The 14,072-nt window shown below is 41.4% G+C and overlaps 1 protein-coding gene across 2 annotated transcripts in view; it reads left to right on the top strand.

Moving 5' to 3' along the window:
- VPS50 (VPS50 subunit of EARP/GARPII complex) overlaps nucleotides 1-14,072 on the top strand; it is an 86,303-nt gene that overhangs the window by 60,666 nt on the left and 11,565 nt on the right. For both annotated transcript variants that reach the window (XM_063126663.1, XM_063126654.1), the window contains exons 21-22: nucleotides 479-600; nucleotides 6,246-6,326. In XM_063126663.1, the coding sequence (XP_062982733.1) occupies nucleotides 479-600; nucleotides 6,246-6,326 (203 nt within the window). The remainder of the gene's footprint in view (nucleotides 1-478; nucleotides 601-6,245; nucleotides 6,327-14,072) is intronic.

Genomic DNA, 14,072 nt, shown 5'->3' with positions numbered 1-14,072 from the left:
TACAATGGTTAGTCCCAATGCAGGAAGAGGGTGTAGCAGTGATTTCCATCAATTCCCATTTCCCTTCTGCAGCCCCCATGCCCTCAAAAATCTGCTCTGGAGGCTTGGGAAACCCTCTAGAACAGTGTGTGAAGTGGCACTGGGGGCTGCAGGGAGGAGGGAATGGCGAAAATTCGGTCCCACCACCTTCCTTCAGCGGAGAGCTTCCCCTGGATCCCAGCTCTCTCGCCCAACTGATTCAAGCATGATCCAGTTGAACATGTTTGTGTGTGACTCACATAGACAGCCACCCAACCCCCAGCACCCTGTTTGCCTGTCATTATTCTGGGCGTTTTACTAGTATCTAATATTCAAGGTTTTAAATAATAATGTAGGAAAGCTGGTTTTGAATACACTGAACCAGCTAATGTCTACATAACAATTTGGCTTGGAAAGTTGAACTTTTGTTGGCTTTTCTTTTTCTTTTGGTCTTTTTAAGGCAAATACATGCAGATGATGACCATCTTGAAGCCCATTGCATTTGATGTGATCCATTTTATGTCCCAGCTTTTTGACTACTATATGTATGCGATATACACGTTCTTTGGCCGAAATGACACAGTAAGTAAACATTGCCATTTAATCAGTGTACGTGTACATGGCAAAGGGAAAAGAACAGGGGAGCAGTAACAGCTGGGACAATAAATTGCTGTTGAAGTATAATTTTTACAAGGATCATATAAGGGTTTGTGTCTATTTCAGCTTTCAAGGTGGCATAGAAAAGGAAATGTAGTGAGGAAGCAAACTGAGGATTAAAGAAAAATAAATTTCTTGTCTTGGGGACTCTCACAATGACCTGGTTTCCATGACAGGACAGCCCACTGTGGGTGATTACCCTCACTTCCTGCTCTGCCTTGAAAGTTGCATATCTTTACTGATCCCTCTTCACTCCTTGCTTTGTCTTGAAGACCCGTCACTGGTCACTACTCTGTTACCCATATGTTTATCTAACAACAGAGACCAATGACAAGCATGAAGGGGAGTGTGTGTGTGTGTGTGTGTGTGTGAGTGAAACTGAAAATGGCTAACAGCTGCAGGAGAAGGAGCTTTTCGGGTGGGTGGTCTTAAAAGAATTGCATAGGCTGCCTATATGCCTCCGGTCGAAATTCAAGGTGTTGGTAATGATGTTTAAAGCCCTAAATCGCTTGGGACCTCAGTACTTGAGGGAGTGCCTCTCTTATATATGCCTTCAACAGATTTGAGATCTGTTGAAGGAGTCTTCCTCTGTGTCCCACCAACGTGAGACATATGCTACGGTGGGATGCAGGAGAGGGCTTTCTCTGTTGTGGCACCCTGGATGGAATGCCCTCCCCTTGGAGGCCTGACTGGTGTCAACACTGGCTTCATTTCAGCGCCAAGTTAAAACATAGCTCTTTATCGAAGCCTCGGAGGGCTAAATTCCCCACGGTTACACATAGTTTTAATTGTTTTATTGCTTTTACTTTTTTTTAACAGTTTTAATTTGTTAATGATTTAATACATTTTTAGTTGTGTGAATTATTTATGTTTATATTCTTCTGATTTTATCTGTACGCTGCCCTGAGATTCCAGTAATAATAGGGCAGGATACAAATGTTTTAAGAAATGAATAATATGTGAAGTAGCCTGTTTTTGAAAAAGATGTTCACTAGCAAGGCAAGCCTAGAAGTGAACGATGAAATTGACAAGAGGGGATGTGGATATGGTGGGCTAAATAGTGGATAGGCAGCCTTGCTCTCTTGCGCAAGACCCTGTTTTTTAAAAAAAGTGTTTGCAAATGTGTTACCACATTCCTAAGGCCTCCAGACATTAATTCCATTTGGTGATCTGATGCAAGGCAGTGGGTTCCCTCAGGAGCCAGCAACCCCAGTTATATTCAGGACATTGATACAAACAAATAACGGATATTTTCCATGTTTTAGCAATTGCAAATTCAATACAAATATTAGATTCAACTGCCCCATGAGCTTTAGCAGAATGGGATTCTAAATTAGTCATTTATTTGCTTGACAGATTCACACATGGTTCCAAGTAGATCTGAGTATTCTTTTTGGCAGGAGTAATACACTGAGATTTTGTTGTTTACAGAAATGTTCAGGAAATATTTGTTCTAAAAACTATTTGATTTTCATTGGCTATTTGTGCTATTCTTTGTTTCCTTTTTTGTTTTGTTCCATCTCCCTTTTTTTTTAAAGCTCTTACCCAGTTCTGTACTTTCCACATCTAGCCGAGAACAACACAGTGCTAGGCAGGTAAATGCCCAACAGTTGAAAGATAACAACCGTGTTTCCTGCTATAGTGTGCCTTATTGGTGGTTCTTTGTAGGACGGTTTTACTTAGGAAACCTATGATATACAAGAAGGGTCTATGAATTTATTCAGCCCTCTTGTGTAAAGGTGATGTGATATCCTAGCACCTCTGAAGATTTAAAACAACTTTGTCTTAATTTGTCAACGTGTATTTGGTATGTGCTTTAGATCGGTGATCTTCATTGATTAGACGAGCTTTGCCCAACTTGTGGCCCAACTTGTGGCCCACCAAGCAGAACACAGCCATGCACAGCAGGCCCATCAGAGGCTCGATAAGCTTCCTGTTTTCTCCTTTCCTGTCTTGGACTGCAAAAAGGGAAATACGTCAGTGCTGTCAATCATCTTGCAGGCCATAGCACATGGTTGCTGAACTGTGTTAGGCTTGGTGGTTGCAAGCTTTCATGGCTTGACATAGACTGGGTTCAGACAGCATGATAACCAACGCTGGTTTAAATAGTCGACAGTTGGTTATTTAACCCATCGTGGGTTATTGTGTTGTGTGGAGAGATTTTTAAAACCAACAGTTGGTTATTTGGCTGAAATAAAAACTCCAGTATTGATGTCCTAAATTTTTACTAATGTTCCCTCAAGACCCATTTCTATACGATGGAATTGCACTAAACAGTGAATGTACAAATATAGAGCAGTCTTGAATTATATTATGATTTTATGCTATAATTCAACCATGAAACAGTTTCTGTTTTAAGAAAAGAAGGTGAAAATGCACCAGAAGATTAAGAGCAATATTAAAATTGCCAGGAATAATATATAATCTCTAAGTTTCAAATCCGCTAGCAGCAATTAGGCAATAATAATTGGATTGAAACCCATGAATTAAGCTTAGTAACAACTGTTTATCATTAGACAGCTATTTAATAGGCAAACCATAGACATTTCTCCATAATAAAATTTAAAAAATATGTTGGATCAACTGTCTTTGTAGAAGACATAATTACATTCCCGTCATTGCCTGACTGACATTAACCTGGTTCACATGATCAAAACAGCCCACTGTGGCCACAGTAGGCTACAGCTGACAGATCACCTTTAACCCATGGTCCCCATGACATGATAAGTTCTGGATGGTCATTGAATGTTCAAAATGACTGCACGCATGCGCCAAAATGGCAGTACGCTACAGCCAGCATGTGCCATAGCTTTTCTTAAATGAGCAGTGGTGGGCTGTTCAACCATGAGAGCCATCCCATTTACTTTGTAGTGTAGCTACTTCTTGACTTTCATACGCTTTTGCTGCACATCACTTAAATTTTGAAATCTGCAGTAGGAAGTCTCACAGCAAAGGTTTTGAATTGTATATTGGAATCCCAAGTTGTTAATATAGCCAGACCATGTGACATGCCATTTGTTGCAAGTGAACAATTGTAAAATACTTTTGATGAATGGCTTTACGCCGGCCATTATGAAGCTGTAAGAGCAAACTCAGTCCTAGAAATTCATGAAGAATTCAAGTAGCCTTGCATTCTAGTTCAAACATGAACCGGAATGTGTACCTGCCGTCAAACTGATGAACAACATCAAAGCTTTGTATTTGGGAACATATCTATTCCCCACTTTGAGGAATGCACATAAACAACATCAACACAGCCTTTTAATACACTGAATGATTGACACAGGTTCAGGTTTATTAAATAGCTTAAATATGTGACCTCACTCCTGGTTTACCTCCACAGAGCTGCAAAGTAATATGGATACGGTCTCTATGATTATATAGCTAAACACAACACATGGCTCTTGTGCACAAAGCTGTGGAACCTGTCCGTTGAAAGCCAGCTGATAACAATAGAGATAATAGAGATTATGTTAATTCAACTTCACTCTTGGATATTTGTTGCCTTCTCTGTTGGGGATGCCATCAGTGCTGTGTGGACTAACTGAGGTTTCACTTTTAATTAAAAGGTTAGCCACACCAAATTCAGGGAGCGGTCATTTTGAACCTTTGAAGAAACTAATTGGCCTTTTTTTTATTATGACATTTCTCCCAATGAAATTCTGTTATCCCACCAATCCCTGTACCCAGGTTAAAGGAACATTGATAGTCCTAATTGCTCTTTGGTATTTTTATTTATTTATTTATTACATTTCTATACTGCCCAGTAAGAACAAAAGAGCCATGCTGGATCACACCAAGGGTCCATCTAGTCAAGCACTCTGTTTCCACAGTTGTCAACCAGCTGTTGACCAGGAACCCACAAGCAGGTCACTGGTGCAATAGCACCCTACCGTTCATGCTCCCCAGAAACTGGTGTATATGTAGGGTTACTGCCTCTGATACTGGAGGTAGCACATAGCCATCAGGACTAGTAGCCATTGATAGCCTTCTCTTCCAGGAATTTATGTAAGCCCTTTTAAAGCCATCCAAATTGGTGGCCATCCCTACATCTTGTGAGAGTGAATTCCATAGTTTAACTATGTGCTGGGTGAAGAAATACTTTGTTTTATCTGTCCTGAATCTCCTACTAATCAACTTCATAGGATGACCCTGGGTTCTAGTATTATGGGAGAGGGAGAAAAACGTTTCTCTATCCACGTTCTCCACACCACACATAATTTTGTACACCTCTAGCAGGTCTCCCCTTAGCCTCTTTTTTCCCAAGCTCTCTGGGCAGTTCACAACAATTATTCAGTTATCCACATAACTATAATAAGTGGTGAACAGTTGCATTCTCTTACGAATATTCCATCTGTTCAGGACATTCGTTTACTTCAAACCACTTAGTCATTGTTTGCCCGTGGAATATCAGTGGGACTGACTTGGCTTGTGACAAGTGCATTAAGATAAGTGTCTTTTGAATGACATTTTTAAACATCAGTAAGGCTGTTCTATTGAATCCAAACCAAAGTAGTGCCTGTTTCTAAAGTAAAAAATATATTCCTGGTGTAAAACACATACCACTGCCTTAGTAATATGACTGAAGTAGACTCTTGAAATGCCTGCATGTCTCTTCTATCTCCCCTCACAATGTGGCTTTATTAACTGAGCAGTTCCATTGGGTCTTTATGATTTCCACTGGATTTAAAATCAGATGTAGTGATAGCATGAGCTAGTATAATTCATTTATAGAATGGAGTTAATACCAGCTGAAACCTGGGCCTTTACTTTGGGTCTTACGTAAACCATGGCAAAGGAACATTTTCTGCTTGATTCATATTGCAGGTGTTTATGCAGGTGTAACATCATTAAATCTTTTCAAATGAAAATCTGCATTATATAACTGATTATCTAAATGTGTGAAGATAAATGCTACTAAATAACGAGTACACATTGTCATTCTGCTTTGCAATGAATGAGCTTTTCGGTGTGCAACATACCCAGTGTCATTTGATGTCATTATCATGAAGAATGCAAATCCCATGGTTTTCCTATGTCCCAAAGTGACCATGTTGAAGCAATATAAAATACTCTGGAAATTATCCCCTAATACGGAGGATAATTCTTGTGTCAGTATGAATTGTGTGTGGTCATTCTAGTGTATGGAAGTCACTTTGTCTTTTTAGATGTGCATGCAGCATTAAGTGTGCATTGATACTACCTTTCTGTTTTGCTTTGTTTTAAGTTTCCCCGGTTTTTGGTTAAAATGGCCCCATTCAGAAGTCACTTTAAACCATGGCTTTAACCACAGTGGTTAAGCCAGAAAGTCAGGCTGTGTTCAGAATTATGCTTTCTGTCTTAACCACCATGGTTAAAGCCATGATTTAAGGTGTCTTCTGAACACAGCACGGCTTTCTGGCTTAACCACCATGGTTAAAGCTGTGGTTTAAGGTGTCTTCTGAATGGGGCCAATGTCATGATGAGCTTTGATGCAGTGTGATACTGGGGTGTGAGCCAGTTGGAAAATTCCTTTGGTTTATCTCTGTTCTATCCAAATGGTGTTGTTTAGAATTTCTTCTTGCTTACAGTTTGAATCGACGGGACTGGGACTCAGCAGTAGCAGGCTTCGTACCACCCTGAACAGAATACAAGAGAGTTTGATTGATCTGGTAAGTTCAATTAAAGAATTTTAATTAAAGAATTTTCTGAAAAAGATGAAGGATGGGAAACTGGCTGCTGCCCCAGTTTTCACTATCTTTTTTCAAGCTTATCTTTTCAAGCGATGAGGGCTGGAAATGTATTTGATTTCCATCGAAGCTGGAATTCTAAGACCGTAATATTTATTTATTTATTTATTTAGAATATTTATATACCGCTCCTCATTGAAAAAATTTCGGAGCGGTGTACTAGGTAAAATGAAAATAAAAACAGAATAAAACAGTTAAAATTTAAAAAGAAGCAAAACAACAACAGCACAGAAATCCAAGGCTGCATGTTAAAGAAAGGCTTCTTGGAATAAAGATGTTTTCAGGAGGCGCCGAAAGGAGTACAAGGTTGGCGCCTGCCTGACCTCCAGAGGCAGGGAATTCCACAGGAGGGGCGCCACCACGCTGAAGGCTCTTCCCCTGGTGGATTCCAATCGGAGGATGGATCTAGGTGGAACCACCAAGAGCAAGCTCTCGGATGACCTCAGTGACCGGGCAGGCTGGTAAGGGAGAAGGCGCTCTCTCAGGTATCCTGGTCCCAAGTTGTTTAGGGCTTTGTACACAAGTACAAGGACCTTAAACCTGGCCCGGTAGCGAATAGGCAGCCAGTGCAGTTCCCTCAGCAGAGGAATTACATGCTGGAAAGGGGCAGCTCCAGACAACAGCCGAGCTGCAGCATTCTGCACTAGCTCCAGCTTCCGGAGCAGCTTCAAGGGCAGCCCCACATAGAGCGCGTTGCAGTAATCCAATCTTGAGGTTACCAATGCCTGTACCACCGTGGTCAAGCTATCCCTGTCCAGGAGAGGCCGTAGTTGGCGAACCAACCAAAGATGGTAAAAGGCACTCCGAGCCGTGGCAGCTACTTGAGCCTCCAACGACAGAAATGGGTCTAAGAGTACCCCCAAACTACGAACCTGTTCTTTCAGAGGCAGAGCAACCCCATCCAGAACAGGCAATGAGCCTGTCTCCCGGACTCGGGAACCACTCACCCACAGGGCTTCCGTCTTGCCAGGATTCAGTCTCAGTTTATTGGCCCTCATCCAGCCCATTACTGAGTCTAGGCACTGGTCCAGGACCTGCACAGCCTCACCTGATTCAGTTGTCACAGGGAGATAGAGCTGCGTGTCATCAGCGTATTGATGGCATTTAGCTCCAAATCCCCTAATGACCGCTCCCAACAGCTTCATATAGATGTTAAATAACATTGGGGACAAGATGGTGCCCTGCGGCACTCCATAGCTCAATTGCCAGGAGGCCGAGGACTGGTCACCCAATGCTACTCTCTGAAAACGACCCCGTAGGTAGGACCGGAACCACTGTAAAACAGGGCCTCCGATGCCCATCCCACGGAGTCGATCCAGGAGGATACCATGGTCGATGGTATCAAAAGCCGCCGAGAGATCGAGCAGGATTAACAGGGGCCGTACAAAAGAGTGTGTGCCCTTCCCCTGAAATGAGAGTTCAGAAACAGGGAGAGATAAGCCAGAATCCCCAGTTCAGACATCTCAATAAACAAACCATGGACTGAGAATCCGTGGTTTGTTTTGTCGCTCCCCCACACAAGGGGTGGGGCAAATGGGAGCAATTGGGAAGCAGAAATCAGCATGGTTGCTTGATGCCAATAAGCCAGAATTCTCTGGAACCCTGGCTTATCTTGAGGTCTGAATGGGGCAATTGTGTTTCAGCTCATGCACAGTTTTATATCTAAGACATAAAAAAAAATATGAATGCAGTTAATATGTAATCAGAGTAGCTTGTCAGAGAATGATGGACTCCCAAAGGTAGGAATGGGAAAATTGCCCTTACCTTTTGTGTATGTGATAGAAAATCTTATTTGTTTTTATTTAATTTGTTTTTACTGCGGTGAACTTCTATGATATATGTTTACTGGAGAAAACAGCTCATAAAAGACAGATATTGGTCAGCTTTTCCCACAGATGGAAAAGGCTAAAGCTGGTGCTTTATACAGACTGTTTGCTGTAGTGAAAGACTCCTTGATGCTTCACAGTATGCTTTCTGCTCCCTTGTTTTGCCTTGACATGTTCACTGTATACATGGGGAGTGGGGAAGAGGGAGTGTGCGACGACCCAGCTCTACCTTTCCTTTTCATCAAACCCAGGTGAGGCGGTGGCTGTTCTGAACCAGTGCCTGGGCATGGTAATGGACTGGATGTTTTTTTTTAAAAAAACCCCATGAAGTTACCATAATCACTTCCCACCCCTCTGGAATACATTTGTGCATATCTTCCTTAATTTCTGAGAAATCTTTCATTGGCAATGATGTCTGGCTGTTACCTTTTCAGCCAACTGCATTTTGGATGACTTCTTGCTCAGTGTTGACTTTGAATTGTTCCATTAACTTTAAGAAGGCTCATCTTGCTTTAAATAAGGCAAGTTCCTGGATCAGAGAGAGTTCACTTCTGTATACCAGTTGCTGGGGAAGATGATTGGGAGGGTGCTCTTGCACTCATGCCCATGGGATGACCACAAGGAGGACATCTGGTGGGCCACTGTGTGATAAGGGTGTTGGATTAGATAGGTCTTCAATCTGATCCAGCAGGGCTCTTCTTATGTTACCTGGCTTAATGAGTGTAGAAGAATTTGGACCACGAGTGAAAAACCACACTTGTCCTTAATAGAAAACACTAAACGACTACAACAGAGTTAAGGAAAGCAACATAAATGGCACCAGCAGTTACAACTTGATTACTATTTCGACAGGATGTAGATTCAGTTTTTCTGAATCTACGTCCTGAATTGGATCCAGCTATTTAACCAGAAACCCATCAGTTTTGTATACAGGTGAAAACACTTGCCGTTCTGTAATTTGAGTTCAAGCAAAGGCCATGGTTCTCAGTGGAGTCCTTATGAGCATGTATAAACTTTTCTGTTTCTTAGATTGTTTCATATTAAATTTAAAGGCAACGTATGGTAAGACAGATAGCAGGAAAAGGACACATTTTGGTTTGCAAAATTGCCCTTGCCCAGGGGAAGCATTAGTTAGTAAGTAAAGTTTTAATTAACATCATCCATCACCATGAAGCGTGAGGGATTAGTTTCTGTACCTGTGCTTGTATATTTTTATGGCTCTGCACTGACAAGCATGCAAATAGAGGATATATCCTTTGAGAAGGCAGATATACATTTTTAGATTATCAGGGCTGGATATAATTTGCCTTTCAAAAAGTAACAAAGTCTACTTTTCTTGTTCGGCAGGAAGATTTGTAGAAGAGCAATATATATATATATATATATATATATATATATATATATAATTTGAAATCTTGCCGAAACAAAAAATGGCCTAGTGAAAAATTCAAATTATTGCCATAGAATAAGAGCCAAACTACACGTTCTCGACACATGCACGCACACACAAATATAGCCATTGCCTGGTTATCTGTAATGGTACAATATGAACATCTTTTATCCTTACATCAGTAAGAGGGCCAAGGGACTAGTTTTTATTTGCATGCAGTCTTGTAAAGATATGCCCATTTAAAATAAAACACACACCCCTAAATGAATAAAATAAAATCCCCCAAATTCCCCACCAGTGAACTTGAACTTGGCTTGTTTATGTCCTCAACAATTTTAAGACTAACTTGGTGTGACCCTAGTTTTACATAGGTTCAGATCTGCTGACTTATTAAAATAGAATTTTCTAGGACATCAATACTATGCCCAGTTTCCTGGAAGTAAGCCTCTTTGGTCTCAGTGAGACTTGCTTCTGGGTAGGCATTTTAGGACTGTGGTATACAGAAGAATCTTCCATGCCCATGTAACTATGAGCAGGTTAAGCTGAATTCACTGTTATACGTGAGAAAACATTCACATTTTAAGAACATAAGAACCCTACTAGATTTAGCCAAAGACCTCTCTAGTCCAGCTTTCTGTTCCTACCATGGCCAATCAGATGGCCACCAGAAGCTCAGAAACAGGATATCCTGCTTGTGTTTCCCTAGCTGCTGATATTCTGAGGCATGCTTCCTTTACTCCTAGAGGTAGCATATGCTGTAGTAATCATGTCTATTAGCCCTTGATAGTAGTCAATACAGAATCCTTATGCATTCTTACTTTGAGAGTTTGAGCTGGTTGAGTACTTCTCCCAAGATTAAGAGGGGAAAACCACAGCTTATATTGGTGTAAATAGTTGGGTAAAGATAAAAGGAATATTTCTCATTATAGGGCCACAGTCATGGCTCTATGTTAAGGTTGATTCGGAGAAATCACATTCCACAATTCTAACAAGAAATTGTAGGGAAGGGGGTGGTGGTTCTGTGGCTTATATTCAAAATGGCTCAGCAGATTGATCTGAAACTTCGTTTTGTAGGAGAGGTTGGTTTGAGAATGATTTGTGCTAATTTTGAAGTAGAAAAGGTAAGACATGACTTATTTATATGAGTTGGAAGTTTGACAAGTGACCAGGTATTGTCTGTTTTCTTTCTCTTAGACTTTGCTGGAGTTTATGGGCCAGTTTCTCCATTTGTACAACATCTTTTGGGAAACCGTTGTTGTGCTAGGTCAGGGGGAATGTCTACTATGTACTTATATGTCCTAATACTACCATAAAGTGGCGGTAGTTTTTATCAAACTCTCCCTCCCACCCAACCAGCCCAACATGGTATGGAAATATATGATTTGGCTAGTTCCAGCTTCAGCACTACCTTGGAGCTAGATGGTTGTCAGTGACTATGGAAGCTTGTAATGTAGAATGGTAACAGCACCATGTACACTGATGGTGCTATATAAATAAATAAATAAATAATAAAGTTGTATAGACTAGATATATCTATCACAGTAAACAGACACATCTGGACTTAGATCTTCCACTCTGCCACTTACAGCCATCTAGCTCCAAAGTACTGGTGAAACTGGAACTAGCCACAGCATAGGATAACATACCTAAATAACATGCCTAAACAACATGTCTGTTATGGGCATGGTCCCTAACAGCTCTAATTAAGGCCATGGCGCTTAATAACTGTAATTCCTTGGAACTTGAGTGAACATGGAAAGCTCTTAACAAAATGTGTTAAACTGAAAGTTGTTTTTTAAATTGAATCATAAATCTGTGTAATGCAATGTAAAACTATGTCTGTTGTGGACTCATAACCTAAGCAGACCCAAATTGGGAGTGGATTTATATACTTGGGAATTCATCTTGTGTAAAACCCATGGCATAGTTGGCTCAAAAAACAACACACACACACACACACACACACACTAAACCAATACAAGCCCTGAGAGATTATGGGGCTCACCAGTAATTGTGTGTGTATGTGTGATGGGAATACAAATATTGCTAGACTTGCAAAGGAGTGCTTCATCAAGTATATTCCTGTGTCCAGTGGAGAAAATTACATCCTCTAAAATCCTTTATAACATACCAGTCAATGATCTGTCTTCCTCCTCTCTGATTATCAGAAGTAATTCTTCATAAAAGCTGCTGAATCCCTTCTCCTGAATGGCACCTGTAAACCTGACAGTGGCTCAAAGGTCCTTCTTGTTTTCCTGTTCAATGAAGGAGAAAATGAAAGAAGGAAATGTCACTCTTTTCAATGAGGGAAACACTTGAGACAGAAAAGCATTTTCCCCTCTCCTTCTTTTATTGGTTTTTAAAGGCACAAATGTGACCTGGATAATGAAAGGCCTTCTTCAGTGCCTGTCTGCCCTTTGCTGTCTTAAAACAAAATGTTTCTTAGTATATGGATATTGTAGACGTGTCGAATGATATTCTAAAGAAGCAAAATGTCATCGAGGGTCAGATCGTCAGTTCATGTTCTCAGTACATGATGGGACAGTGACTTATGTTTATTAGGAGTTCTATTTGTGATGGGGATATAATAAACCTTTCTTTGTTCTTCCTATCCCTCTCTATATCCTATCAATTTGTCAACTTAGAGCACTATTGCCAGAATTGCAATGAATGTTCTCCTGTTTTGATTGTGGGGTATGGGGACACAGAGCAATATATATTTTGGTTCAAAGGACCTCTCTCTCTCTAATATATATAAATCTGTGAGAATGTTGTAATGATAAAATGTAATAATAAAAATAAATAAATAAAATTACCGTATTTCTTCGATTGTAAGACGCCATCGAATCTAAGGCGCACACTAATTTCAGTGCCACCAACAGGGAAAAAAAGCTTTGATTCGAAGAAAAAATAAATTTCTCCAATCAGCCAGCAAAGCAATTTTACGGTACATACACGCAGCGGAGGGGGAGAGGAACAGGGAGCGAGCGAGACACAGACACACGCGCGCGCACCCACACGCACACGCATAGAGGCAGGTTACATGAATGGGAAGCAGGAACCAATCGTCCCCTGCCTGGGAACGGACAGCCACACATGCATTCAAAAGCTGGTCTGCACCATTCACACGGACGGGAGGGGGTATTATTATTATTATTTATTTATATAGCACCATCGATGTACATGGTGCTGTACAGATAACACAGTAAATAGCAAGAGCCCAACCAGCGCTGCTCAGGTGATTCTTCTGCTTCCCATCTCCTTAACAGAGGCGAGGCCGAGCTCTTTGGAAGCTCGCTGGCCTGCCGGAGCTGGGGTCCCTCCCAGCCGGCTCCCAGCGGCAACGTTTGAGATGCTCCAAGACGTTGCCCCTCTCCCCCCCCCCGCTTCTCTCTCCACTCCCTTCTCTCTCTCTCTCTCTTCACCCCCTACCCTCTTTCCCCGCCTGTCCCGCTGCAGACTCGACAAATGTAATTACCGTATTTCTTCGATTCTAAGGCGCCATCGAATCTAAGGCGCACCCAATTTTTAGAGCTGTTACTTTAGGGAAAAAAGTGCGTCTTAGAATCGAAGAAATACAGTATTGGCATCTCCAACACCTTTTCTGATCCCTGCCGTTGTTTCCCCTTTCTGCTACTACTCTTGACACATTTTTCCTCCTTCTACTTTCAAAAAATGGTTGTGTTCTCCTTCTCTCCTAGTCACATGGGCAGTCTCAGTTAATTGGGGATCATGGGATAGTTTCAGAACCAGTCAGATTTGGCTGCTTGCTGATTCCACTGAAGGCAAATGAAGCCAATTCAGCAAGCATTGCGCTCACTCCATTGAAGTGAACTTTTGCCTCCTTTCAGCACAGTTGTAAAAGAATCAATGGGTGATGACCGTGTCCATGAGCACCTCTCCTCTTTTGGGGAGGGAGTTCGGCCTTAACAATCACACAGGACAGCTTGAGCAGAGAGACCTTCAAACAACATGGTACTCTGATTTAAAGTTTGAGTCGCTTATTTACTAGAGGGCCAGTGTTGTATAGTGCTCAGAGTGTAGGGTTGGGACTCTGGAGACCCAGGTTCTAGTCCCCACTTGACCATGAAGCTCACTGGATGACTTTGGGCTAGTCTCTGGGCCTAACTTACTTTTGTAAACCGCCGAGAGCTTTGGTTATGGGGTGGTATATAAATGTAATAAATAAATAAATAACCAACCTCACAGAGTTGTTATGAGGATAAAATGGAAAGGAAGAGGATCCTGTATACTGCCTTGGGCAGCATACTGGAAAGGCGGGATATTAATGTAATAAACAAACATACATGGTGTTCTTGACATGTCTATGACTTCAAAATTGCAAAATGGCTGGAGCTCTTTAGGAAGGTTTATTGTCGGTCAAAGTCCTTTACAGTTAGAGTGAAGGTCCTGCCTTACCCTCTTCATGAACACTATGCAATCCCTTCTTTA

Source organism: Elgaria multicarinata, chromosome 1 (genome assembly GCF_023053635.1).
Source record: "Elgaria multicarinata webbii isolate HBS135686 ecotype San Diego chromosome 1, rElgMul1.1.pri, whole genome shotgun sequence".
NCBI lineage: Eukaryota > Metazoa > Chordata > Lepidosauria > Squamata > Anguidae > Elgaria > Elgaria multicarinata.
This window is presented reverse-complemented; position numbering and strand designations above follow the sequence as displayed.